Genomic DNA, 26928 nt, shown 5'->3' on the forward strand with positions numbered 1-26928 from the left:
TATAGAGCAGCACCATAAAAATAAAAACAATGCCATAAGAGTGACACAATGCAGTTTAAGCCCTGGAGAATAGTTGTCATTCTCCTGGTCCTTATTTCACTCTAGGAAAATGACAACTATTCTCCAGAGCTTAAAATGCAATCAAAGCATTTCATCCTGCTTCTCACTTTGCTTGTTAATACTTTTTTTGGGAGGAGGAACTAGATTTCTGCATGGTAAGGATGTAGCCACACGGGTGTCTGTGGCCTCCAAAGAATTAAATTAACGACTGTTCCATGGTCCCTTTTCCAGAAAAAGATTTTGTTTTGAACCTGGCAGTTCCCTCCAATTCAACTGGAAGCTGTGCTGGAATGCAGTGGGTGAAATAAGCCTTCATTCTGATATAGTATAACAGTTTCATTTTGGACATTGGGGAAGCGGTTATAAGTTAAATAAACTGAGGATGCTTTCCCCTGTTTTATATCCCCTCCCAACTCACTTAGACAAGTCATTGCAGAGATGGTCCTTAGCCAAGGGCCATGCACCTTTCGGAAATCTGCAATCGTGGGCCTTAATGCCAGTCACTGGGTGTCTCCACTCCCTCTTGCCCTGCCAACTGGGAGCTCAACTTCTGGGTTGGCCGGAAAACCAATTCTTCTGTTATGCTTCTGGGATTATCAGTTTATTGCCATACATTGCTATTCTCTGCCATGTTTATGGTTCCAATATCCTTTTCTGTTTTTTTCACTGGCTTTGTCGTAACACAGCCTCAAGGCAAAAAAAATGACAGACAATGACTATATTCCAATGAAACCGAAGACTCACAAGACAACAGAAATCCTCCATCCTGGAGGCTCCTCTTATTTGAACAGGAATTCATTTTGCTATAATGAAGGGTTCTTCCTCACCTACATCTGCAGTATGCACATCTTTTCCTCGGAGGACAACCAGGTTAGCGACAGAAGTGTTAAAACGCAGGTCCTTTGTTGGAGATACTTTCTCTGCTGCAGGGATCCATGAGGAGGGTGCTCGTACCTGCCAATCAATACCTAAACATACGCTAGAAACATTAATTACATGCAAGCAAAAAGGACAAGATAGCCATTTTACAGGTTATGAAAACTGTTCTCTTCTGTATTGTACAGAAGGATTGTTTTTTAAATAAATTATGATTCAATTTGCTTAAAATACTAGTGTCAGTTCTGTCGTATAAATATTGTATCATCATTTCCAGATATATCTAATATTATGTGGAGTGAAGTAAGAGCAAAATGTAGGGTTTATTGACCTTTTCTTCTATCACTATAACGCATTACTATGCAGCAATATAAAGCTTTCAGATAGCAGAGATAACAAGTCTTCAAATCATGGAATTTGAGCACAGAGAACACGATGCTCAATTATCTGACTGGCCAGCAAGTGAGAGCTTGTAGCTCTCAGGGACTTGGAATCACTGGCTGGCAGAGACCCCTGAATCTGACTGTCCTCAGGAACAGGCTGAACCAGTCCTAGTTTTACCCTATTGCACTTGTGGACCTGCAATCTTGCTGTTATTTCAGAAACTGAAATGCAACAGGGCATACCTAGCTGTGATGCCTCCTGTCCATCCAGCAACCTTTGTCCATGGTGCTTTACAAAAATGGGACCCAAATAAGTAGTTAATAAATGTATTTGGGATTCTTGTAAGGCCTGAAATCCAAGCAGGGCTTTAAAGTGATTGTCAGTCAACCATGAGATTACCAAAACACTACAGCAAAGTGACTCCCCCAAGATCACACACAAAGTCAGTGGCAAAATCCAAATTTCAGTCCTGAGCTCCTTACTCCTAGTACTAAGCTCCAACCCTGAGCTTGCACATCCATCCACAACAGAAACTTATAATAGCTCTAAAATGAAATTTCAACCTTTCGGAACTGATACTTTAAAATGCTGTTTTCCCAGCATCTATTTAGTTATAGTACATCCCATCCTCCCTAGCTGTGTAATCCTTCTAAGTGTGAATGTAATAAAGCATCACCAGGAAATCGTGGCCCCTGATCACAGAAGATACTGTCCCATGCTAAGAGTCTCACTACATGTTTTTTCTGCTTTACTTTTCACACATCCAAAATACTGTCATCAGTATTGTAACAGGCATGTTTAACAGTTCTTGGTTGGAGCCAGGTTGCTAGTAGCCATAAAGCCCATTACTGAAGCCTGTGCAGTTTCTGTCTCATTTGGGACTTATGAAAGATAAATCCTGTTATCAATTTCAAAATGTTCTGTTCTTTGGTATCAAGGCCCAAATAACATGCACATCAGACACAAGTTAATAGTGCAGTGAGAACAGAACTAGAATAATTGACACATTATCCCTTCCCTATCTCTAAATGAACTACATAGACTGTTGGCTGTGATTAGATTTTGCTTCAGTTCATATATATTTTACATGACTGCATGGAAATAATACCAAATTTGTACAAACAAGCAGGTAAAACATATGTCAGCTGAAAAACTACACAGTCCTTTTTGAAATTAAATCACTTTTACCCTTTAAATGTTTCTATTTCAAATAGTTGTGCTTATTAAATGGGAGTTTCCAGAAACACTTCTGGTTCTGTTCGAGCAGTCTGGAAGTACTGAGCAGTACTTGTTCTGGGAGTTAGGTGGAACTGTAGCATTTAGCTGAGCTTCAGCTTAGAAAAAAAAGTCTCCTGGGGATGCAACAGCCAGTCTTATATGAAGGCACTCCTTCTGTTTAAGCCGGCCAGAGCACATCCAAAGGAAAGAAACTGGTGTAGCTACCTTTTCCTGTGAATACGCGTCTCACCTTCTTCCATTTTGGCATTGGCAATAAGCATCTGTCTGAGATGTTTGAGGAGTCCAGGCCAAGTAAAGCTGCTGTATGCCAGAGAGTTTTCGGATAGCTGAGGAATGTTGCGAAGTCCCAGTATCTTGAACTCTACATGAGGAACTAGAGACTCCATTAAATCCCCTAGGAAGAAGAAAAAATATACTCTAAATTATTATTTCCTTCAAAAGGCAAGGTTCTCCCGAGAAACAGCTAATTTAGAGCTATTTACCTGGTGGCATGCTAAAAATACTAGTCTATAACCATCATACTCGCTGACCAGCTTTATGATGCTCTCCAAAAGGGAAAACATCAGGGATGAGGGAGTTAAAGAAAGTACTTAAGAGGAAAACTATTTGGGCTTTTAAAGGCCAGAACATGAAATGTGTAAGGAATAAAGATCATCATTCATGTTTAATACAGAAAATGAATTGGTTTTATTTTATACCCTTTTCTTTACAGAGACTGGTGGATACATGGCACAGCCCCCCCAATGGGGGCTAAACCAGTATCTGATTTCAAGAGAGCATGGGTTAAACATGGGGGATCTCTAAGGACACCGTAAGCTGCCCAGCTCGGCACTCCAATATGGGCGATATAGAAGAACTTGTAAGTAAATAAGTTATGAGGATTATGATGCTAAATTAACTGGATGGATGGGCAGACGAGATGAGCTATATGGTCTTTTTCTGCTGTAATGTTTCTATATTTAAAGGAGAAGGTCTAGGTGGGGGAAGCCCCAACTTGCAATTTTATTTAGAAAGCAATATTGGAAAAATGAAATTAGGGGAGTCTCTGTATGTGTGCTACCTATTCAATAAAGCCAGAACACAATCAAACCTTCGTTTATTTCATGAGAGCTTTTTCCCCCCTCTTTAAGACTTGCTTCATGTGAATAAATACAGTAAATAGTGAGTTAGGAACAAACGAGTATCCGCACTAACTCAAAAGAGGAGCCTGCTGCAGAGCTCTGTAAATGGTAAAGAAATTGTGAAATTTTAAACAGGTGACTGTTTTTCACATTCTAGGTGCTTGCTGTCAAAGGAGCTGAAGTCCTAGCTCAGGCTCCCGTTTCCCGGGTTTGGTCACCCCAGAGAAGGAGATCAGCTTATGATGCTACCTGCTGGCCAGTCTCAGAATAACACAGAGCTCAGGTCAGAGGGCTGCACTTCTCTCAGCAAAAGAAAATTACTTCTTACCTGCTAATTTTCGTTCCTGTAGTACTATGGATCAGTCCAGACGGTGGGTTATGTCCCCCGTCCAGCAGATGGAGTCAGAGCAAACTTCGGAGGGTGCTGGCATATAAGCTGGTGCACCCCTCCTGTATCCTCAGTATCGAGAATATCAAAGCCAAGGAAGAGTACTGGACAGACCAAGGCAGGTGGATCAAGCAAAACCCTGAACAATCAACCGTAAACCGTGAAAAAACTATGCAACGTGCAATAAGAACTGTCCAAACAGGGACAAACACAGACACACAGGTTCAGATCCCCGAAGGGAGAATAACCAGGAGAATAGGAAGACAGAAGAGACGAACGAGCAGGTTCCCTCCTAGATCTCAAGAGACGTCCAGGGAGGGCGTCTGGACTGATCCATAGTACTACAGGAACGAAAATTAGCAGGTAAGAAGTAATTTTCTTTTCCCTGTACGTACTAGGATCAGTCCAGACGGTGGGATGTACCAAAGCTTCCCTAAACCAGGTGGGTCCCCGGGAAGCCTGCTCGAAGGACCCTGTCCCCAAAGGAACCAGACTCAGATACCTGTACATGGAGCCGGTAATGTCTGGAGAACGTGTGGAGAGACTTCCAGGTCGCCGCACGACAAATTTCCTGCGCAGAGACGAGCTGGGACTCCGCACAGGAGGCAGCCTGGGCTCGGAGAGAGTGAGCCTTGAGACCCGGCGGGGGATCCTTTCCGGAACCGATGTACGCCGAAGTCACCGTCTCCTTGAGCCAGCGCGCAATCGTAGTCTTGGACGCTTGACTACCCTTTCTAGGCCCCGACCAGAGCACGAAAAGGTGATCGGAGACCCGGAACTCGTTAGTCACCTCCAAATAACGGAGAAGGGTGCGCTTCACATCCAGGCGGCGAAGCGACAGGGGAGCATCAGCCGGGAAGGCAGGCAGCTCCACTACCTGGTTCACGTGGAAGGAGGAAACCACCTTCGGCAGGAACGAAGGGACAGTCCGGATGTGAACCCCCGAGTCCGTGAACCGGAGGAAGGGTTCCCGACACGAAAGAGCCTGCAGCTCGGAGATACGCCGCGCCGAAGCGATGGCGACCAGGAAGACCGCCTTCAGAGTGATGTCCTTGAGAGTGGCCTGCCGCTGGGGCTCGAAGGGAGGGCCCCCTAGAGCCTGCAAGACCAGGTTGAGATTCCACGAAGGACAGAGAGGACGCACCGGCGGACGTAGGCGCTTAACTCCCCGGAGGAATCGCGAGATGTCCGGATGAGCCGACAGACCAGGCCGTCCCGCGGCACGAGCCAGCGACGCGAGAGCGGAGACCTGCACCCTCAGGGAATTATAGGAGAGGCCCTTCTCCAGCCCCTCCTGCAGGAACGCCAGCACTAGATGACGGGATACTGCAGTGGCGAGAGCCCCCCGCGCCGAGCACCAGACCTCAAAAACCTTCCATACCCGCACATAAGCGACCAATGTGGAGGTCTTCCGCGCCTGGAGGAGCGTATCTACCACGGGACCGGCGTAGCCTTTGCGCAAGAGGCCCCTCCTCTCATAAGCCACGCCGCAAGACAGAAGTGTTCCACCTGCTCCGAAAATACCGGGCCCTGGCGGAGCAGACGTGGCAGGTGCGAGAGACGAAGGGGCTCGCCCACCGCCAGACGAAGGAGATCCGCGAACCACGGGCGCCGCGGCCACTCCGGAGCCACTAGAATGACCCGCCCCTCGTGTTTTTCTATTCTCCTTAGCACCTTGCCCACGAGGGGCCAGGGGGGAAAAACGTAGAGCAACAGCCGAGGGGGCCAGGGAAGGGCCAGGGCGTCGACGCCCTCCGCGCCGCGCTCCCGCCGACGGCTGAAGAACCGAAAGGCTTTCGCGTTGACCGCTGACGCCATGAGATCCAACGCGGGCGTCCCCCAGCGTCTGACAATGAGAGCCATCGCCTCGTCGGAGAGGGACCACTCTCCCGGATCCAACACCTGACGACTCAGATAATCCACCTGGATGTTGTCCACCCCGGCGATGTGGGAGGCTTCCAGACGGTCCAGGAAACGTTCCGCCCAATCCATCAGACGCGCCGCTTCCAGCGCCACCAGTCTGCTCCTGGTGCCCCCTTGCCGGTTGATGTAGGCCACTGTCGTCGCATTGTCCGAGAGGACTCGGACCGCTCGTCCTCTGATCATGGGCAGGAACTGCACGAGAGCCAACCGGACCGCCCGGGTCTCCAGGCGGTTGATTGGCCAGGTCGTCTGTTCTTTCGACCACAGACCCTGCGCCGAGCTCCGGAGACACACTGCCCCCCAGCCGGACAAGCTGGCATCGGTGGTGACCACAATCCAGTCCGGCGTCTCCAGGGGGCATCCTTGGGATAGATTCCTGGGATCCAACCACCATCGCAAGCTGGCCCTGGCTGTCGGAGGGAGAGGAAGGATCGCCTGATAGTCCTGGGAGACCGGCTTCCATCTCGAGAGAAGGGACATTTGCAGGGGCCTCAAGTGTGCAAACGCCCAGGGGACCAGGCTGATTGCGAACGCCATAGAGCCGAGGACCTGCAGGTAGTCCCGCGCCGTGTGAACCTGGAGAGCAGAAAACCTGATGATCAGCTCCCGCAGGGCTTGCGCCTTGTCCGGCCGCAGGAAGACCTTGCCCTGTACCGTGTCGAAGCGCGCCCCCAGGAAATCCAACCGTTGGGACGGAAGGAGACTGCTCTTGTTGAAGTTCACCACCCAGCCAAGGGACTGTAGGAAGGACACAACTCTGTCGACAGCCGCCCGCCCTTGCGGCAAGGACTTCGCTCTGATGAGCCAGTCGTCCAAATAAGGGTGTACGAGAATGCCTTCCCTCCTCAGCGCTGCTGCCACCACTACCATAACCTTGGTAAAGGTCCTGGGCGCGGTCGCCAGACCGAAGAGCAGCGCCTGGAACTGAAAGTGCTGACCCAAGATCTTGAAACGAAGGTACCTCCAATGGTCCGGACGGATCGGGATGTGCAGATAAGCTTCCGTGAGATCGAGGGAGGCTAGGAACTCCCTCTGATGAACCGCCGCGATGACGGAGCGGAGCGTCTCCATACGAAACCTGGAGATCCGAAGCGTCTTGTTGACCTCCTTGAGATCCAGAATAGGGCGAAAGGATCCGTCCTTTTTGGGAACCACGAAGTAAATTGAATAATGTCCCGAGCCCACCTCTCCTGAGGGGACGGGCGCAATGGCTCCCAGGTCCAGGAGGCGGTCCAGCGTCTGCTGTATCCCCAGCCGCTTGTTGCTGGACCCGCAGGGAGAAAAGAGGAACCTGTCCCTGGGAGACCGGACAAATTCCAACGCGTAACCGTGCCTTAGGATGTCGAGGACCCAGCGGTCCGTGGTGATGTTGGCCCACTCCTCGTAAAACAGAGCGATGCGCCCCCCAATCCGGGGGTAGCGAGGAGAGGGCCAGCCTGGCATCATTGCGTTGACTTGCCGGGGGCTCCCTGAGCCGAGGAGTCCCTGGAGGGTCTGCGGCCACGAAAGGGCCGAGTCCACGACTGCGACCGGTTTGACGGGGTCCTCGGGCCTTGCTGTCTGGAACCCCTGTAGCGCCTCTGAGCGCGGTACCTGTTCCTAGGAGTCCCCGTGGACGGACGAAAGGACCGGCGACGGTCCTCCGGAAGCTTGTGGACCGAGTTCTCTCCCAGGGTCTTGATAATCTGATCTAAGTCCTCTCCAAAGAGGAACCTGCCCTTAAAAGGCAGGGCACCCAGGCTAGACTTGGAGGAAGCGTCCGCAGCCCAGTTCCGAAGCCACAGGAGGCGCCTGGCGGACACCGCCGACGCCATGGTCCTTGCCAGGACCCGCAGCAGGTCATGTAACGTGTCTGCTCCGTAAGCGATCACCGCCTCCAGCCGGTCAGCGTGAGCCGCCTCGTCCAGTGGCAACTGCTGGGAAGTGAGGAGCTGTTGGACCCATCGCAGACCGGCTCTCTGGGTAAGGGAACCGCATATGGCCGCGCGGACTCCCAGTGCCGAGACCTCGTAGATCTTCTTGAGGGCGACCTCCAGCTTCCTGTCCTGGATATCCCGTAGGGCAGTGCCTCCCGTGACCGGAATCGTGGTGCTTTTCGTGACGGCGGAAACCGCTGAGTCAACCTTGGGGACCTTCAGAAGATCCAGAAAATCGCTCGGGAGAGGATAGAGCTTATCCATGGCCCTGCTAACCCGAAGGGACGCCTCCGGGTTATTCCACTCCCTCACGAGGAGGTGTAGGAAGGAATCATGGATCTGAAACGTCCGTGCCATGGGACGGAGACCCGCTAAGACAGGATCACCCTTGGATGTAGCGGAGGCCACGGAAGGCGCTGGAGGCCCCGGGGGCTCGACTGGGGGGTCAAGGTCCAATTCCTGAAGCACGTGCGGAATGAGATCCGTCAATTCCTCCTTGCGGAAGATCCGCAGGACCCGTGGGTCGTCGCATTCCAGGTGTGCTGAGAGTGTCTCGTCGTCCGCCTGCGACGCCGGGTCGCCCCCCAGCCCCGGTAGGGGCGCGGGCGTAATCAGGGGGGCCCTGGAGCTGCCTCCCCCGGCCCCTGATCCTGCCACCGACGCACCTGCCAGTCTTGGGGCTTTAGCGGGAGGAGGAGTGGGAACCGAGCCCCCCTGTGGATTCAGGCTCTGTAGGTACGCTTGGTGCATGAGCACCACAAAATCCGCCGAGAAACCCGATGGGCCCGCTGATGGGGTGGGAAGGGGGTCCTTGGAAAGCCCGGAGGAGGAGGAGGAGGGAAGAGGCCCCGGATCCAGGCTCGTGGGCGCCAGAGGTAAAAAATCCCCCGAGGTTTCTTCTGCGTCAGAGCCCATGCTACTTTCCAGCTCCAAGATGGCCGCCGCTCCCGCCAACGACGGGGGCGGGCCCAGCCCCCGAGGCCCGCGGCGCTCGGCTCGCGGTGGAGAAGTGGGCAGGAGAGCGGTGCTAGTCTCCCCTCCAGGAAGGCACCTGCCGCAGAGACCGTCCCTCGATGCGGCTTGTCCCGGGCCGCCACAGGCTGAACAACGGACGCGCTGCATCGCGAACGTCCGGGGAGGGGGGGGCCAATGCACACGAGGCAGCAACGCCGAAGAACTCGCCGCGGGAGGAGCGGGGCGCCGAGCCCGAGCTCAACTCAAATCCGCCCCAACAGCCCCGGGGGCGGCAGGGGAATGAAACGTCCTTGCCGCCTGCGGTCCCGGGGAATGTGACGTCGCGGGACCGCGGGGAGAGGGCGAAAGACCGTGACTGGAGTGAGGGGAGAGGCTGGCCCCACCAGCATCCACCGTCGGAGAACGCCAAAGCGAGCTAGAAGGAAAAAAATACAAAACCCCCCCCCCAAAAACACTTACCCTGTGCCCCTCCGGGATAGGAAGCGAGACGGGGGGGGGAAGGAAGGAAGAGGCAGTCCAAATGGCAAGCCTGAACAGAAACAAACGTGGCGCCAGCCGAGCCGGCTCACCACCAGAACAAAACTTTTTTTTTTTTTTTTTTTTTCAAACTAATAAGATTTAATAACTTGATCCACCGGAAGATAGAATAATAAGAAAAAACAAGTGACAAGTCACTCAGTAGAGGGAACCATGAGTTCCCCTTCTCACATCTGCTGGAGTCAGAGAGATACTGAGGATACAGGAGGGGTGCACCAGCTTATATGCCAGCACCCTCCGAAGTTTGCTCTGACTCCATCTGCTGGACGGGGGACATAACCCACCGTCTGGACTGATCCTAGTACGTACAGGGAACTAGCTTTGGGGCACATCAATACATCCATCAATTTATTTCTTACTTATTTGGTTATTTAGAGGTTTGGGTTTTTTTTATTAAGTCACCTGAAAATCAGGCTCTAGATGGCATACAATACTAAATAAAGATCATGTAAACCCCCAAAAGCAGCATGAAATCTTACAATACATTAGATAAAAATCCAATCATTGAACACAGTACTTAAAAGCCATCAATAAATAATGTGTAAAATTTGGATCAATGATACTAATAATTTAAACACCTTGACCTAGTCAAAGGCACCACGGTGGAAACCAAATAAGATATATCGGATCATAAACTGCAGAAGAGATGGGCAAAGCATTAAACAATAAAAAACTGTCAAAGATTGTGTAAAAAAAAAAAAAAAAAATCTCCAGGAGGCTACAACAAAACTTGGTAACTTATCACAGCAAATCATGTAAACTAAAGCAATATTAAAAAGTTTTATATGGTTTCATAGTTGTATTCAAAGGGCAGACCAAACACAACAGGCTTGCTTGTCTCAACAGGTTTCATTTTTTTTTTAAACCTTAAAAAAGTTGTATTACAGTACTTATCAAAGCAGCTGAACCCCCCTCCCCCACCAAAGCAGCAATTTAAGATTCAAGAGTACAAGAAAGGGGAAACATACATTGTAAGTACATAAAAGAATAAATCATCCCGAGTGAGCAATAAGAGAAAAGAAAAAAGCAACATAGCAAAAGATTCCACCTTCCCGCCACAAAAAGGAAGACCCCTGGAGTCAAGCTTAACCATTACAAAACATCAGGGAATGCCAAACAAACCCACGATCCCAAAACAAAGACTAAACATTTTTTGATATTTGGAGTCTAAACATAAAAAAGCCTACCTGGCTTCTCTCAATTTCCAAGTCATATTTTCCATACTCAATGTCTCCATACCTTTCACACCCATCCCAATTTTGTAAGGGGGGGGACGCGACAAGATCTCCTCCAGCACCTAGCTGGTACACTTCTTGGCACTAGCAACAAGCTTTGCATTAAACAGCAGCCTCTCCTTTAAGGGAGTCCCTGGAAGCCCTCCCCTAATAGAAGCCCAGAAATAAGAAGTAGTTCTAGCCACATTTACAATTCTAGAAATTCTCTGCTGGAGATCTTTCCTGAAAATCTAGATCAAGAGATACTCCCACCACAAATGGAGAAATTGTGATTTGCCAGATTCTTTTGTTCAACATAAAGAAGAAAGAGTAGGATCCCATTTGCTCAATCTATATGGTATAATGTAGGTCCTCCATGAGAAATATCTCATCAGTCAGCTGACTTGCGGCACCTGTTATCCTCTGCTCTACTCTTCATTACCATGTCATCTCTCTTCTGCTTCTTTTGCAGACATGGCTGCCTGGACCTGACCACTCAGATCCTAACTGAGACAAGAGCACTAATAAGAAAAGGAAAAATAACTACCATATTTTTCGCTCCACAAGTTGCACTTTTCCCCCCCCCAAAAGTAGGGGGAAAATGACTGTGGTCCAGCAGGGGTACCGGGAGCGATCTCCTGCAAGATGGCGCTGGCCATCTATTGCTCCTACCATGTGACAGGGGCCGACCAATGGCACCGGTAGACCCTGTGACATAGTAAGGGCAAAGGGCCGTCGGCGCCATCTTGATTACTGGCAGCCGACGGCCCAAGTGCAGGAGATCGCTCCCGGTCCCCAGCTGGACCACCAGGGACTTTTGGCAAGTCTTGGGGGGGGGGGGGGGGTTGTTTGTAATTAATTAAATTTGAAGAGTTAGGGTGGGGTTTTGCTTTGTATTTTTTTTTCCATAAAAGAGAACGATAAAAGTTTTCTGATCCTGGGAGTGGACCGAAATGGCCCTCCTCAGACCCGAAAACGAAACGGGGACAAAACAAATAGCATGCACACCCCTAATTTGCTCCATAAGATGCACAGACGCCCGGGAACAGAACCGGTTTAGCACACCCTTTTTTTTTTTTTTTTTTTTAATTTTCCCCCTCTGAATCCTAGGTGCGTCTTATGGTCAGGTGCGTCTTATGGAGCGAAAAATACAGTAGATCCTTAACTTGATTACCAAGCTGTTATAGTGAAGACAACCATCTTTCCATGGTGCCATTACAGTAAATCATTTTCCACAAGACCAGTCAAGGGAATGCTGCAACAACATACTTAGCACAAATTGATGCCATCTCCAGTATATTTCTAAAAATAGTGGGCCGGATTTACACACGTAACTGGTCCTGCGTGCGCCAGGCCTATTTTCAAAAAGCCCAGCAACGCGTGTAAAGTTCCAGGACGTGTGTAAGTCCCGGGGCTTTACAAAAGGGGCGTGGCCAGAGGCCTCCGCACAGCCACTGGGCCGGGGATCACGTGCCAGCAGTCGGCCAGCGCGCACTTACTTCAGCCCCAGGGCTAAAGTTTTAAAACAAACAAAAAAAAAGAAATCAACAAAGGTAGGGGGGTAGGGAACGGGAGAAGCCAGCGTGGCTCGGAGCACCCCCTTGTGTGCACCGACCCCGGATTTTATAACATGCGCTCTCCTGTGCGAGCATGTTATAAAATCGGGCATACACGTGCGCACGCCAGGTAGCGTGCACACATGTAGGCCGCGTGTGCATGTTATAAAATCTACCCCAGTCCTTTCTAATGTGAAGTTCCCAAGTAAGTAATTAAGAGTGTTTTCACTGTCGGGTGCAAGTGTATTCTTGAATGCAAAATCTTAAGACAAGAACACTGAGAAATACCTATTGGGTTTCTGCTGTAACGAGTTGCACCTTCTGTGGAATATGTGGGCTGAAAAACGCTACCCAGCTGATGTGCAAGGACTTTATTAACATCTCGAAAGGAGATCTGCTTAATATTCATGAGCTGAGCACAGATCTTATGGATTATATCGTTTTCGTGAACCAGCAGGGCATCCGAGGATTGGTACAAATGGGAAAGAGTCAGAATCGAATTGTAATTCTGAACAATAACCTAGAAAAAGAAAGGATACAAGAAAAAATATATAGTTTGTTTGTGTGTGAGTTCTTAATCCAAGAAATTTCTGTTCCCACACAAGACGTGGTCATATGGCTGATGACAGCTGTTTATATGAGAAACTATGGAGGGAAAAAAAAAAAACCCAAGGCTGCCACTAGCTAAGCAGTGTTTGCTGAATTGTTTGGAACAGATTTTGGGCATTTTTAAGAAAAATGATTCTATAGTTGTATGAAGGTAAATGATTACAAATTTTTAATTACAGAAATAGTATGATAGGGATTCAGTGACTCAGCAAACAACTAAAACAGCAGGAAGCTCAGGCTACTTTTCATATGTATGTTCTAGATTTTGTTTATTTATTTAGTTCTTTTGTATACCGACATTCATGATACAAATCATATCATATCGGTTTACAAGGAACAGGGGGATTTAACATTAACTATAACATAACATTGACATTAACCACAACGAAGAGGCAAAAAGTTACCATTTATTTATTTTATTTATTTTTTATATACTGATGTTCTTGTATGAAATACAAATCACTCCGGTTTACATAAAACAGTGAAATGCCCAAAAAAGGGGAGGGGCTTTACATAGAACAATAGAACAAAGTACCAATTAAACAAAGTATAATATAGTATAAATACAAGAAACTTTTGAACTCAAAATCATAGTACAGTTAAAAAAATCATAATAGTACAACTCAGTGAGGTATCCCATAATTTGGGTTTATCATCGTGTCTAGGCAGCATTAAGTGTCTGGGAAGGCTTGGCGGAAAAGCCAGGTTTTTAGCTTTTTTTTGAACTCCTGATGACATGGTTCAAGTCTTAGATCTGGGGGGAGCATTCTGAAGATTATTGGTAGCCAATGTAGATCTCTAAAGATGGGTGTAATGTGCTCTCTTCTGTTGGTGTTTGTTAGGATTCTGGCGGCTGCGTTTTGGAGCATCTGAAGAGGTTTGGTGGAGGAAGTGGGGAGACCTAGTAGAATGGAATTGCAATAGTCTATTTTGGAGAATATGATGGCCTGGAGGACAGATCTGAAGATGTTTCAAAAACTTCTATGGGACCTGATTGCCTCTTTTGGCCGTGCTTGTGTCACTACCTCAGCTAAAGAAGATGCTGTTTCTACTCGTCTAGAATCTCATATTTCTGCTTGCCAAACTGATCAAAATCAGATTCAAGAAACGGTCTCCCTTATGGAACATGACATTTCTTCTATGAAATCTACTCAAGCTATGGTTATTAAAGAATGTGGTATTTTACAGAGGAGGGTAGAATTTGTGGAGAATAGGCTACGTTCTCTTAATTTGAGATTTTTGAATTTTCATAGGGTGGTGGGCGAACCTCCCGGAGTCACTTTACGGAGATACTTTCCTGAGATATTAAAGATCCCTCCAGAAACTGTGCCCACTTTGAATAAAGTTTATTCTCTGACCTTGAGGAACAGTTCAATGCAAGTGGAGTCTCTAGACTTATAACATTTCCTAGAATCTTCTAATTATGAAGTATGTGAAAAAGCTACTTTACTGGTATCTTTTTTCTCGGAGAGGGATCTCAGCCTGATCATGAAAAATCTCTTTAAAAATATTGCTGTTTTGTTTATGGGCTCTGGTGTCAGGATTTTTTCCTGATCTTTCTAGAGCCACTCAAGAGAAGAAAAGGCTTTTTGGCACTACACAAGGAAGTTCTGGCATTAGGACCAATTTATGCATTAAGATATCTTTGTAAATGCTATGTTAAATTTCATGATGATACGTTCATTTTCTTTGTTCCAGAACAATTGTGATTGTTTATTAATTGAAGGAAAATCTACTATGGCTTCAAGCCCCTTTGCAATGCCAGTTAATTATAAAGTCCAATTTGATTTTGCAGGAAAAAGCAGTTTCTAATATATGATATATTTTCTCTCTTGTAGCTCCTCAAATTACTTCCTTTATTTATTTATTTTTGTGGTCTCGTGATAATTCTTTTCCTCAAAAATTGTCTCTTTTGATTGATATTGCCTGTTTCTGTGCACAGGTTTTGGAAAATATATCAAATTTAATAAAGTTAAAAAAAAAACCTGTTCTATATAGGCACTGTATAATCAAAAACAAGAAATCTCACTTTCCTTCTACTTATCAGGTAATAAATAGATTTTACCTCTCCAGTTCCATATGGCCATATGACCTGATTGAGCAGGAAGGAATTGGGATAATTCTCTCGTAAACACTGCGTTACATAAGTCCCCATGCCAGATCCTGTGCCCCCTGCCAAGCTCATGGCGGTGAGAAAGCCACTTAAACGGTCACACTTCTCCACTTCCCTCTGCACCAAATCCATGATGGCTTCCTTATGTCTGGGTCCATGGACACAATAACTAGATCATAAATCATAAACAGAGAAATCAACAACTTAGGACAATGGAGCACAAAAGAGAATACACATTGTAACCATTAAAGTGATAATTAGCCACAGTCAAACTGAAATGGATACAGTAAAGGGTGCCCTGCTCTGAAAGCTCTGCCCTACCAAGTGAGAAGAGTGGGGGGCTTAAATACCGAGCATACAGAAGAGAGCCCCTGAAATATGCAGGACAAAAAAACTCATCTGCTTCCAGAAGATATAATACTGTACAATATTATATTATATTCAATAAGTGAAATCATCACTAAAAAGTGTACAGAAGAGCCCAATCCAAGTTGTTTAAACTTCAGTAGAACAGCTAACCATTGTAAATCTGCTCAGCTCCTGCATTTTCTATGTCAGAGAATCCTGCCTCCAATGGATATATTTCTGTCTCTGTATTTGAAGATTATATCACCAAAAAAATGTTGAGTAGATGGTGCATACCCATTTGCCCAGTTGTTTCCAGATCCTTGCTTTTGAGAAAATTGTGAATGATGGTCATATTTCCATCTGCCAGACCTTGCAGCCATTGATAAGGTTTGACTGATCACCTTCGGTTCCATGTCAACGAGCACTGCCCGGGCAACTGGCACTAAGGTGGGGAAAAAAAAAAAAGAATAAAAAAAAAGAGAAGTCTAGAAGCAAAGCTTGATATAGTCTACAGAGAAATAACTATAGAATGGACGGACCCCAAGTAATGACCCCCGGCCTCAGGGAGAGGAAGGTGCAGAACTCGCATCTCTAGCAAACATCAATCAAACTGCCCCCCCCAAAGAATGTTTGGCGTTTGGTTGCTTTCCTCCATTTGCAGCGAGGGTGCACAATGATCATGGCTTTCACACTTTTAGAGAGAGGGATGGGAAAATAACATGTTTAATATCTAAAACAGATCCAGGCACTGCATTGTGCAGCTGTCAACACAAAGACAAAACAATGACATAGCAGAGTCTTTATTACTATGTTTTTCACAACTAGACGTTTGGGACTGTGGCAGTCTTCCTTTCATATATTCAAAGGCACTGACTAGCCTTGATTGTAAGATCCTTGTGAATTTATGGCAGGGCTGCCAACTGTCAGTAAATTTAAATTTAAAAAAAAAAAAAAAAAAAAGTAATGAGCAATGGAGTCGTGGGTCCAGTTTCTTTGAGGCTGCAGTACTTGGGAGTCAGGGACCATGTCTTGGTGCATAAAGGGGAGGCTTCTCCACATAGTAAGTCCAGTAAAATGTGTGCCAGTCCATAAAGTAAATTTGCTTACTGTAAACAGTGTTTTCCGTAGATAGCAGCATGAATTAGCCATGCTATTTGGGTGACCTCACCAACAGCGCTCTTGCGGACATTCGCTTCTCTAAGTTAAAGTTTTGAACTACTGTGCCTGTGCTGCATTTCCCGCACAAAGCACGATACCTGTCTCTTCAATTACAGGTAGAGTTTTTAAAAAGATGCGCACGGGGAAAACTGGAGTTAAGTGCACGGCTGGGCCTCACGCGTGCATTTTTAGAAGGGGCCCTGCCACGCATGTAACTCCCATTACATGCAGAAGTGCCGGGCCGAAGGAAAGGGGCAGCCAGTACAGCGGCCATTTGCTGGGGAAGGCCGGGATGTGTCGCCATGTGAAATTTGCAAAACTGTAGCCCCCCCTTGCACACAGTAGGGTAGATTTTCAAACGTACACGCACTACCCGGCACGCGTACCTGTACGCCCTATTTTATAACATGAGCAAGCAATCGAGCGAGCGCATGTTATAAAATCGGGGGTCGGTGCGCGCAAGGGGGTGCACAATTGTGCACCCTGCATGAGCCGACACCCGCGGGCTTCCCCCGTTCCCTACCCCCTAGCCTGACCTTCCCACCCCTTCCCCTTGCCTTTCCGCCCCCTAACCAACCCCCCCCAAATTTTTATTTCACCTTTTGCGCCTGCCTGGAGGCAGGCACAGGTTGCGCACGCCGGCAGCCTGCCAGCACACAATCCTCCAACACAGTGGCAAATGGCCGCTGTGCCGGAGGCCTCTGGCCCCACCTCCGGTCCGCCCCTTTAGTAAAGCCCCGGGCTTTACGCGCATTGCCAGGCCTTTATAAAATAGACCCTGCGCAGAAGGCTTTTAAAATCTGGCCCACTGCCTGCATACAGATTGCAAAATCTATGCGCACTGTGCGCATGGCCCAACGATTTTATAACACGCACACACGTGGACGCGGCGCATGCACCTTTCAAAATATACCTGTTGGTGAGAAAGTTAAAAGACAGCAGTATGATAGAAAGAAGGGGGACAAGAGACATGTCCAGGAAGGAAGGAGGGTACGCATGGCCAATTCATCCTGCTATCTACGGAAAACACCGTTTAAGGTAAGCAAACTTGCTTCTATTCCATCGATAAGCAGGCTGAATTAGATATGCTATTTGGGAGTCCCAAGCCCAGAGGACAAAATTTTTTTAGTATGAGGTAGGCTGTCCAACCTGACGAGCAGTGACTCAACTGGCCAAGGGTACATGTGCTGAAGAGTAACAGAATTGAATAATTTGAGAGCCAGTTGGATATTGTCCTTTTGCAGACTGCTACACCCAATGAGTAAGGGTTGAAAGAGACAAATAGTTGTGAAGCTTGTCGATGAGGCAGAGTTTTTTGTTTATAGTAAGCTAAAGCTCTTTTACGGTCCAAGGTATGGAGCCGAGATTCTCTTCTGTTCCTGTGTGGTTTGGGAAAGAAGGTGATTAATGTGAAAAGTTGAAACCACTTTAGGTAGAAATTTAGGGTAAATTCTGAGAACTACCTTGTCGTGATAAAGTAGCAAGTAGGGAGAGAAGTGAACTAATGCCTGTAGCTTGCTCACTCTTTGGGCCGAGGTGATCACTGAAAAAAACCACCCTCCAAGTAAGATATTTCAAATGTACAGAATGTAGTGGTTCAAAAAGGGAGGCTTTGGTAGAATGTGAGGCTTCAGGCAGCCATTGCTCACAAAAGGTGAGCAATTCCTCACCTTGCATAGTCTCAGGGACACCTTTTGTAAACAATGGCTCCCTGAAGCCTTACATTTGTCCACGGCAGATTGGAAAATCCTTGTGGAAAGTGCACACTGGCTCGAACAGACCAAGTATCTCAACTATATGGATAAATCCAAGATTTTGAGGGCATTTCAGAAATCAACCGACTTTAAAATATGGCGCGTCTAAACTGCTGGTTTTCCCCGACTTCGTGGAGGTGTAATCTGCCAGGCGGGAATTTGCCATACTGCTCCCAACTATTTCAGCAAGGAGTGCAATTCACTCTTCAATTCCCTGCAGGTTTAAAGGTGTACCATAATGGGGACACGAAGCTATTTACCTCTGTAGCCAAAGCAAAGGCTTTTGTGGACACATTTAAGGACTAAGACTCGTTATGTCAGCTAATCCTCCTGCACTCAATCCCATCTGTGAGCAACGCCTGCTTATTTTGCATTTTGCCCATACCTTTTGGAGATGTCTTCACAGATATGCGCTGTTTCATGTTTTCTCTGCTAAACAGCTGCCGGTAGGGATGAGAGGGAACTGTATCCCCACAAGGGCATTGCTTGATATTTTTGATTGCTTTGTTCAGACTACCCGATCGCTATCTGGTGAGCCATTGCCTGCATTGTGGTCTGCAACTTATGAGGCGTCTGGTGTCTACCTTGTGGTTCCTGATCTGTGATTCACAGGCCCTACTTCTTTCGCAATACTGCATGGAATTCTTCCCAGTTCAATTATTGAAGTGATCCTGGGAGCCGTATGGAGAGTACACTACTAGTTCGGCACAGAGAGCAGAGTCACCTCGGCGTTGGATGTCTTGTGTGATATTCCACAAGGAATCAAGGTTCATGGGGCACTTGCGGGGTTTGGGAGGGGGTACTTTGGATGGATGGAGGGTTGTACGTCTGGCTGTATGAGTGTGTTCTTGTATGTGATATGTCTGTTGTTGGATGTGTCCAGAACGTCACTTATCCTACTAAGAGTAGTGTGCCGGGCATGACCATTTCAAGGCTTATATGTGATTCGAGCCCTTTTTTCTTTTCCTTTGTATTCCTGCTTCACTCATGGAGGAGAGCCTAGGCTGGGAGGCTCTCCTCTAATACATTTTTTTTTATCACTGTCACTTGTATTATTGGGTTCAAGGATGGCTGAGGTTTTTATTATGCTCACTTAATGTGGACGGGCTCCACTCCTTGATTAAGCACAAAAAAAAACTTAACAGATCTCAAGAAGCGAGGAGCCTATATTGTGTTTTACAGGAAACCCATTTGAATGATGCTGAGCATACCAAATTGCATAGGGAACGGATGGGACAATGCTATTTTTCCTCCTACTCCTATGGCAACAAGGTGTCACCATTATTTTTCACAAATCCACTCCTTTCAAATTGGAAAACCAGCTCACCGATACAGAGGGGAGATTCATTATTTTAGTGGGGTCCTTGTATGGGAAGAAGCTGGTTCTAAATAGTATTTATACCCCGAATAAATACTCCCACTGATTTTCTTCCCTGATCCTTGGGCTACTGTGTTGGGATGGTTACGCTCTTATACTGGGGGAGATTTTAACATAATAGACAATCCTCTGGAACAATGTTCCTTCCCCCCCAGACCCCTTGCTGAAGGCAGAAGCATATGGGTGTTGGTTTTGTGTGTCAAGAGCTGGGAGTCATTGACAGCTGGTGAATTTTGCACCCTAGAGATAAAGAGTTTTCATCTTATTCCCATGCTCATAATATATATTCAAGACTGGATTATATTCTGGTTTCTGAATCCTGTTTTGCGTTAATAAATTCATGTGAAATGTCTGATGTTCCGTTTTCTGATCACTCTCTAGTTGCATGTAAATTAACTTGTTTTTATGTGCTAGCTGTATCAATTCTTGTATTCACTTGTTTCATGTACTGCCTTTGAGCGAAGTTGTAGTTTCTTGTAAACTGGGGTGATCTGTATCCCATACAGGAACTTCGGTATATAAAAGTTAAAAATAAATAAATAAATAAAACTTTCACTGCTAAAGGAGAGGAGTCCTCCCTCCTTGAAGGAGGTCTCCTCTCCTTTACCATGATAAAGACTTGGCTAAATTTTTGCGCACACAATGGGAGTAGTATCGGGAATTGAATTTCTCACAGGAAGTACCTGCCCTTACTTTTTGGAATGCTGCCAAAGCTGTACTCTGTGGCCACATTTTGGCCTACCAAATTAGTAAACATCGCAAAGCTGCGCAAAAAAAAAAATTGGCTCTAAGCAAACGCATAGCTTCCTTGAAACACACTCACATTGCCCACATGATGGACGAGGCTAAGCGAGAACTGACAGCAGCTCATCATGAACTGGACGCCCTTTTGCTCTCCAAGGTGCAGCAATCTTTGTTATACCATCGGTTTAAATTACATCAATGGAGTAACAATTTCGGGTAGGCTGTTAAAGCAACGGTAGCGGAGCATAGGCAGGGAGAGATGAAGTAAATGCATCCCCCGATAAGGGAGGGCCCACTCCTCTAATAGCCTCTCAGGATCACACTTATGTTGCTGGGACACCCAGTCTTGCACATAATATTAAAAAAACAGGCCACACTGTATAAATCGCACATCCAGGACTGCTAAACTCCCACATTTCTTCTATTGCTAATCGTATTCTGGGTCTGTCCCCCCACGCCCATAGAAAAGATGAAACCAATGAATGAAAGTGACAAATGTCCACTTGCTTGAGCCAAATCGGCAGCATTTGAAGTGGGTAAAGTATCTTGGGCAGGATAACCATTTTTACCACTGCATTCCGTCCCATCAAGGATAGTGGTAAAGAGCGCCAACGCTCCAAAAGTGCTTGGATTTTCCCCAAGGTAGTGCTAACATTTTGCACATACAGACCCTGTGCAGAGTGAGCCAAATTAATTCCCAAATATTTTAATCCTCCCAAAATCCATTTAAAAGGAAAACACCCCGCACCATCTAGAAGGGAGGTTAGCATCTAGAGGGAACGCCAAAAATGTATCATAGTTAATTTTGAGCCCAGAGAAAGAACCAAACCAATTAATGTCATTCATAATATCAGCTAAACATTCTTGTCAGTTAGCAATAAATAGAAGCATGTTTTCCGCAAACATGTTCAACTTAATCAATTTCCCGCCAATAGATAAACATGAGAAAGAAGGCAGGCTCTTGAGAACAGCAGCTAAGGGCTCAATTGCTAATACATACAATAAAGGGGAGAGAGGGCAGCCTTGATGTGTACCTCTTCCAAGGGGAAAAGGGGAGGATAGCACCCCATTGACTGGGCAAAGCATATAAAGTCTGTACCCAACGAATAAACTGATCACCAAAATTAAACTGTTCCAGCACCCACCAAATATAGTACCAATCCACTCTGTCAAAGGCTTTCTCTGAATCTGTTCCCACAAGTAGACCATCAGCTCTCGTAGGGGTACTTAACGACAGAGTGAGAATGGTCTTGAGCATGTTTGCCAAGGAGCGTCTGTGGGAAATAAAACCCTATTTGATCAAGGGACACAATAGGGTGAATGCGTTTATTAATTCACAAAGTGAGCATGGCCAAGAGAATTTTAGTGTCCTGATTCAACAGTGAAACAAGTCTATAGGACCCGAAGGTACTAGGCCCCCTATCTGGCTTTAGGAGATAGGTAACTGTCGCCAAGGGGTTCTCGGGGACTAAGCCTTCTGCAGTAAAAGCCTCAGCAGACATTTGGAGAGGCGAAAAGACATGCTCCCCCAATATTTTGTAAAATTCCGGCCCCAAACTATCAGGACAGGGAGCTTTTCTCAGGATAAGATTTTTCACCACCAACTGGACTTCCCCCAGCGTAATAGGTTCAGTCCACTTCAAATGCCCTGAGGATAACCTGGGTAGTGAAAAACATTCCATCTGCTAAGAGAGATCCAGCGATTCACTTGAGTAGAGGATATGAAAAAAACCTCAGGAAACTCAAAGGACTTTAGCAGTGCCAATATGGTCTTCATCCTGGAATCGTAGGCAATGGACAAAGGTTCTAGGGCCCACATTTTTGAGGAGACACGCCAACAGAGTCCATGGGTGCGCACTGAGAACCATGCACACATGGACACGTGCCCACTCCTTTTAAAGATCGACCCTATTGTGAACATGGTATATATATGTGCATTTCATAAAAATAACAAAAAATAGGACAATTTTTTGTCAACATACACACGATTCGTATTAGCTGAACTGGAAGCAGTCCTACATATGTATTTATAGCATCAAGACATGCTTATGCTTTTAGGTGTAGTAAATATTTGACCAAGATCTATTTTTTGCTGGTTTGCAGATGACATCCCACCTAGAGAACTCTGTTCTTCACAAATATCCCTACTTTCCTCCCTCCCCTTATCTTCTGCTAAACTGATCTGCACAAGATTGAGAGCCTTCAGCTGCTATACCTCCAAGATCTGGAGCGTTGTTCCACTATCCATTTACCTAAAACCATACTACCTCACTTTCTGGAAAAAAGCAAAAGGCATGGTTGTTCAACCAGACCTTCCCACAGTCTATTCATTAAGAAAGAGCAAAGTTCCCCTACCCATGATCACAATGCCTTTATAAAGGGCACATGCTGCTAAGATTATTTAGTCTTGGGGTAATTCTGCGCTACTGCGGAGTGCAGAAAATGGCAGAGGAGACCCCGGCATGCCGCGAACAGAGCGTGCGAAGATGAAGGCCCCCATATGCTGTGGGACGCACTCCGCTCGCGGCGACGATGAAGGCCCCGGTGCGCTATGAACAGAAAATGCTCAGCTCATGGCGAAGTTGAAGGCCTGGTGAGAGTGAATGTGTGTGAGTGAGAGGAGAGGGTGAGAGAGAGAGCAGGGGGGTGGGTGAGCAGGATGGTGTGAGAGAGCATGGGAGGTGAGCGAGCAGGGGGGGGGGGGAGGGGAATGCTTCAGTGTGGGTGCCAGAGAGAGGGAGCTTATATGAGGAGATTGGGAGTGTGTATGTATGAAAAAGAGATCGTGTGTATGTGAGGGTGCTAGCCTGTGTGACGGGATTGTGTATGTGTGGGACAGAGCCTGTGTGAAGGGGTGCATAAGAGAGAGACATAGGTAGCCTGTGTGAGGATGTATGTGTGAGAGAAAACTGGAGCTTGTGTGGGTTTGTATGCAAGAGAGGGAGCCTGTATGAGGGGGTGTGTATGTGTACTAGAGAGAGGGAAAGAGGGAGCCTGTGTGAGGGGCAGTACTGAGAACGGGGTCAAACTCTGGGACTGGCGAGTGAAAGGGGTTGAGCCTAGAGGTGGAGGGGAGAGAGATACTGGCAGGTAGAGGAGTTGGGGCCTGAGGAGGGTAAAGTGGCCAGGGGAGTAGGGAGAGCAAGTGGAAGGGACACTCTTACAGTGAATTTCTAGGGAAATTCTGCTCAAAATATTTAAAATTCTGCATCTCTAAGTAATACCTTATTTGCCAGCATATAGGACGCACTTTTTTTCCCCTCAAAATAGGGGAAAAATACGGAGTGCATCCTATGGGGGGGAAGTGACGCGGTGGCTTCGGGGAGCGAGGGCACGCCGCCCGATTGGATGTTGCTGGGCAAGCCCCCTTTGCACCAATTGGGCAGCGCGCCCTCGCTCCCCGAGGCCACCGTGTCACTCCCCCCCCCCCGTGCCACCGGACGCTGTTAGAATAATCAAAATTACTAACAGCGTGCTGCAGGAGATCCAGAGCCAGATCGGGTAGGCAGCTGCTGACAAAATTACTAACAGCGGCCGGGTGGGGGCGGAGAAGTGACCAGCCTCGATTCCCTGCCTTGTGCATCATTTTCCGGTGCTGGGCGAAAGGGGCTTGCCGTGCTTCGTAAAGCCCCTTTTGCCCAGCACCGGAGAATGATGCACAAGACAGGGAATTTTGATTGTCTACACATTTTTAAGGACAAAATAATTTTCTGACTTGGCAAGCCCCTTTTGCCCAGCACGGCCAAGTTAGATAATTATTTTTTTCCTTAAAAATGTGTAGACAAAAGGGGGGTGTGTCTTATATGCTGCCGCGTCTTATATGCCGGCAAATACAGTAACTTTTTTCTGTATTAATTTAAAATGTAATTACTTAAAGACTGTCATGTAAATTGTGTTCTTTTGACCAATATAAAGTTTGCAGAATTCCTCCAGGAGTAGATTATTGTTCCGATATTGTACTTGCGAGTCCATTAAAAGAGCAAGTTTGCTTACCATAAACGGTGTTTTCCGTAGATAGCAGATGAATTAGCCATGCTGTCTGGGTACGTCTTCTGTGCCACTAGGTGGCGGAGCTCTCCAAGTCTAGTAAAGTCTTTCAGCTAGGTGCTCCCTCATATCTTCCCGGGTTTGCCTGAGGCTCCTCAGTCAGTATCAAACAAGTAATATGCAATGCTAGAACTGTCTGGGGTGGTGGGCGGGTCAGCATGGCTAATTCATCTGCTATCTATGGAAAACACGTTTATGGTAAGCAAACTTGCTCTTTTCAGGTAGATAAGCAGCTGAATTAGCCATGCTGTCTGGGAGTCCCCAGCTGATGTACTGAGCATTTGATGTGAGTGTAGTTTGATTATTTTGCTCAATACAGGATTATTTGGCGGGCAGTTCCTATGAAGGCATTTTATGCGAGGAACATGTGCTCTTATGGGATGGACTATCCTACAGGAGTGCATCATCCACAGTCTGGACAAACAAACAGTAATGGGATGTGAAAGTAGGTAGCGATGACCACGTTGCCGCTTTACAGATATCGATGAGAGGTACCTCATGGAGGTGGGCAACTGAAGTAGCCATTGCACGCACTTGATGTGCCTTTGGTGTCGCAGATAACTTTTGTGAACGCTTTGATAGCAGAACTGATTACAGTTTGATATCCAAGTAGATAAAGTTCTTTTTGTCACTGGACGTCCTTGTGTGTTCGGGTTGAACAAAAGGAATAGTTGTGAGGATCTGCTGGGTGAATGGGTGCGCTGTTTGTAATAGTTAAGCACACACTTACACTCTAGAGGGTGGAGTTTTCACTCATTGTGTGCATGAGGTTTTGGATGGAAGGTGGGTAAGGTGATGGTTTGGTTAATATGAAAACTGGAAATCACCTTTGGCAGAAAATTGGGGCAAGTGTGTAAGGTCACTTTGTCATGGGGAAATTGGAGATAAGGCGGGTAGTGAACTAAGGCTTGAAGCTCACTAATCCGTCTTGCTGATGTTAGAGCAGAGGGGAAAAGCACCTTCCATGAAAGGTGTCGTAGGTGACATATTTATTGGTTCAAATGTTGGTAGCATCAATTGTTCAAGGACTATATTAATATCCCATGGCACCGATGGTTTCTTTATTGGTGGACATAGGTGTAACACTCCTTTCATGAACCTGGATACAAGAGAATGACATGAAACGGGTTCTCCGTTCAGGGGATTGTGGTAAGCTGCTGTAGCACTTAGGTGTACTCTGAGTGAGGACGTGGCGAGGCCTTCACTGTAAAGATGGAGGTAGGAGAGAAAGCTTTCTGGTGGACAGGTAAGTGGGTCCATACCCATTGTTGAGCACCAGGAAGTGTAGCGTGACCACTTTCTTTTGTAGTTGAGTCTGGTCGAAGGTTTTCTCGAGGACAATAGTATATCTTGAAGAGAAGGAGACATGTTCAAGTTCCGGTACAAAAGCCTTTCAATCTCCATACCGTGAGGTGTAGGGAGGAGTGAAGAGGATGCAGTAGTGATCCGTTGTCCTGGATAAGAAGTTGAGGGCTGTTGCCCAGGGGAATTGGGTTGTGTATTGACAGTTGTATGAGGCAGCTGTACCATAGTTGTCTTGGCCATGCTGGTGCGATTAGGATCAGATCTGCATCGTCTTCGATGCATCTTTGGATCGTGCGAGGGATGAGTGATATCGGAGGGAACGCATACAGTAGATTGTGAGACCAACTTATGAGGAAAGCTTCTGGAGCTAGTCTGAGTAAGCTCGGGTTAATCGAGCAAATGTTGTCCACTTTCCTGTTGCTTTCTGTCACAAAGAGGTCGATGGAAGGAACGCCCCAAATGGAGAATATGTGCTGTGCGACCTCTTGATGAGGTTCCTATTCGTGGGGATGAAATATTCTGCTGAGTTTGTCTGCTCTGGAATTGCTGATTCTGGGCAGATAAGTTGCTTGGAGAGAGATGGATCTGAGGTGAGCCCATTCCAGTATCTGAACTGCTTCCTTGCAGAGGTTCCAGGAATTGGACCCTCCTTCTTTGTTTATGTAGAACATTGTAACCTGGTTGTCTGTGTGAATCATCGCTGCTTTTCCCCGTAGGAAGTTTTCAAAGGCTCAAAGGGCGTTTCTTACCGATCTGAGTTCCAGAAAATTTGTGTGTAGTTTGCGTTCGTATGTGGTCCATAGACCCTGTGTTTGTAGCTGGTCCAGGTGAGCTCCCCATCCCTTGGGAGGTGCATCTGAGGTGAGTATTATTTGATGTCGAAGGGGTCGTAGAAGTGAACCTGTTAGTATCGTCGATGGGAGTAGCCACCACCACTTTCTTCATGCTGTTAGTTAAGGAGATGGGAGTGGACAATGGATGGAGAAATTGGGTCCATTGGTTTTTTAGACCCCATTGTAGGCGACGCATATGTGGGACTACATAGATGGATGCTGCCATGTGTCCTAGAATGGTCAGGATCTGGCAAGCTGGAACTGTTGTATTGTGAAGTAGAACTGCAGACAGTGTGGAGAAAGCTAATGCTCACGGGTGTGATAGGAAGGCCTTGCCTTAAATTGTGTCGATGTAGGCTCCTTTAATTGTAAGATTTGAGTGGGTTCTAGATTTGACTTTTCGTAATTAAGAGACCAAGATTGTCCAGGCAAGAGAAAGTTCGAAGCAGA

General features: G+C 46.8%; 1 protein-coding gene and 1 long non-coding RNA gene across 2 annotated transcripts in view; one reads left to right on the forward strand and one right to left on the reverse strand.

The window, feature by feature from the left end:
• The window catches only part of TUBD1 (tubulin delta 1), a 49919-nt gene that overhangs the window by 9080 nt on the left and 13911 nt on the right, over positions 1-26928 (reverse strand). The window contains exons 3-7 of the mRNA XM_029611549.1: positions 15554-15701; positions 14864-15080; positions 12478-12709; positions 2789-2953; positions 888-1028 (exon numbers count right to left, since the gene is read on the reverse strand). Of these exons, the coding sequence (XP_029467409.1) occupies positions 888-1028; positions 2789-2953; positions 12478-12709; positions 14864-15080; positions 15554-15701 (903 nt within the window). The remainder of the gene's footprint in view (positions 1-887; positions 1029-2788; positions 2954-12477; positions 12710-14863; positions 15081-15553; positions 15702-26928) is intronic.
• Positions 794-16219, forward strand: LOC115096638. Its single transcript, XR_003858120.1, has 4 exons — positions 794-930; positions 3272-3418; positions 3838-3963; positions 13641-16219. It is a non-coding gene; the product is annotated as an uncharacterized LOC115096638 (long non-coding RNA).

The sequence above is a fragment of the Rhinatrema bivittatum genome, chromosome 8 (assembly GCF_901001135.1).
Source record: "Rhinatrema bivittatum chromosome 8, aRhiBiv1.1, whole genome shotgun sequence".
NCBI lineage: Eukaryota > Metazoa > Chordata > Amphibia > Gymnophiona > Rhinatrematidae > Rhinatrema > Rhinatrema bivittatum.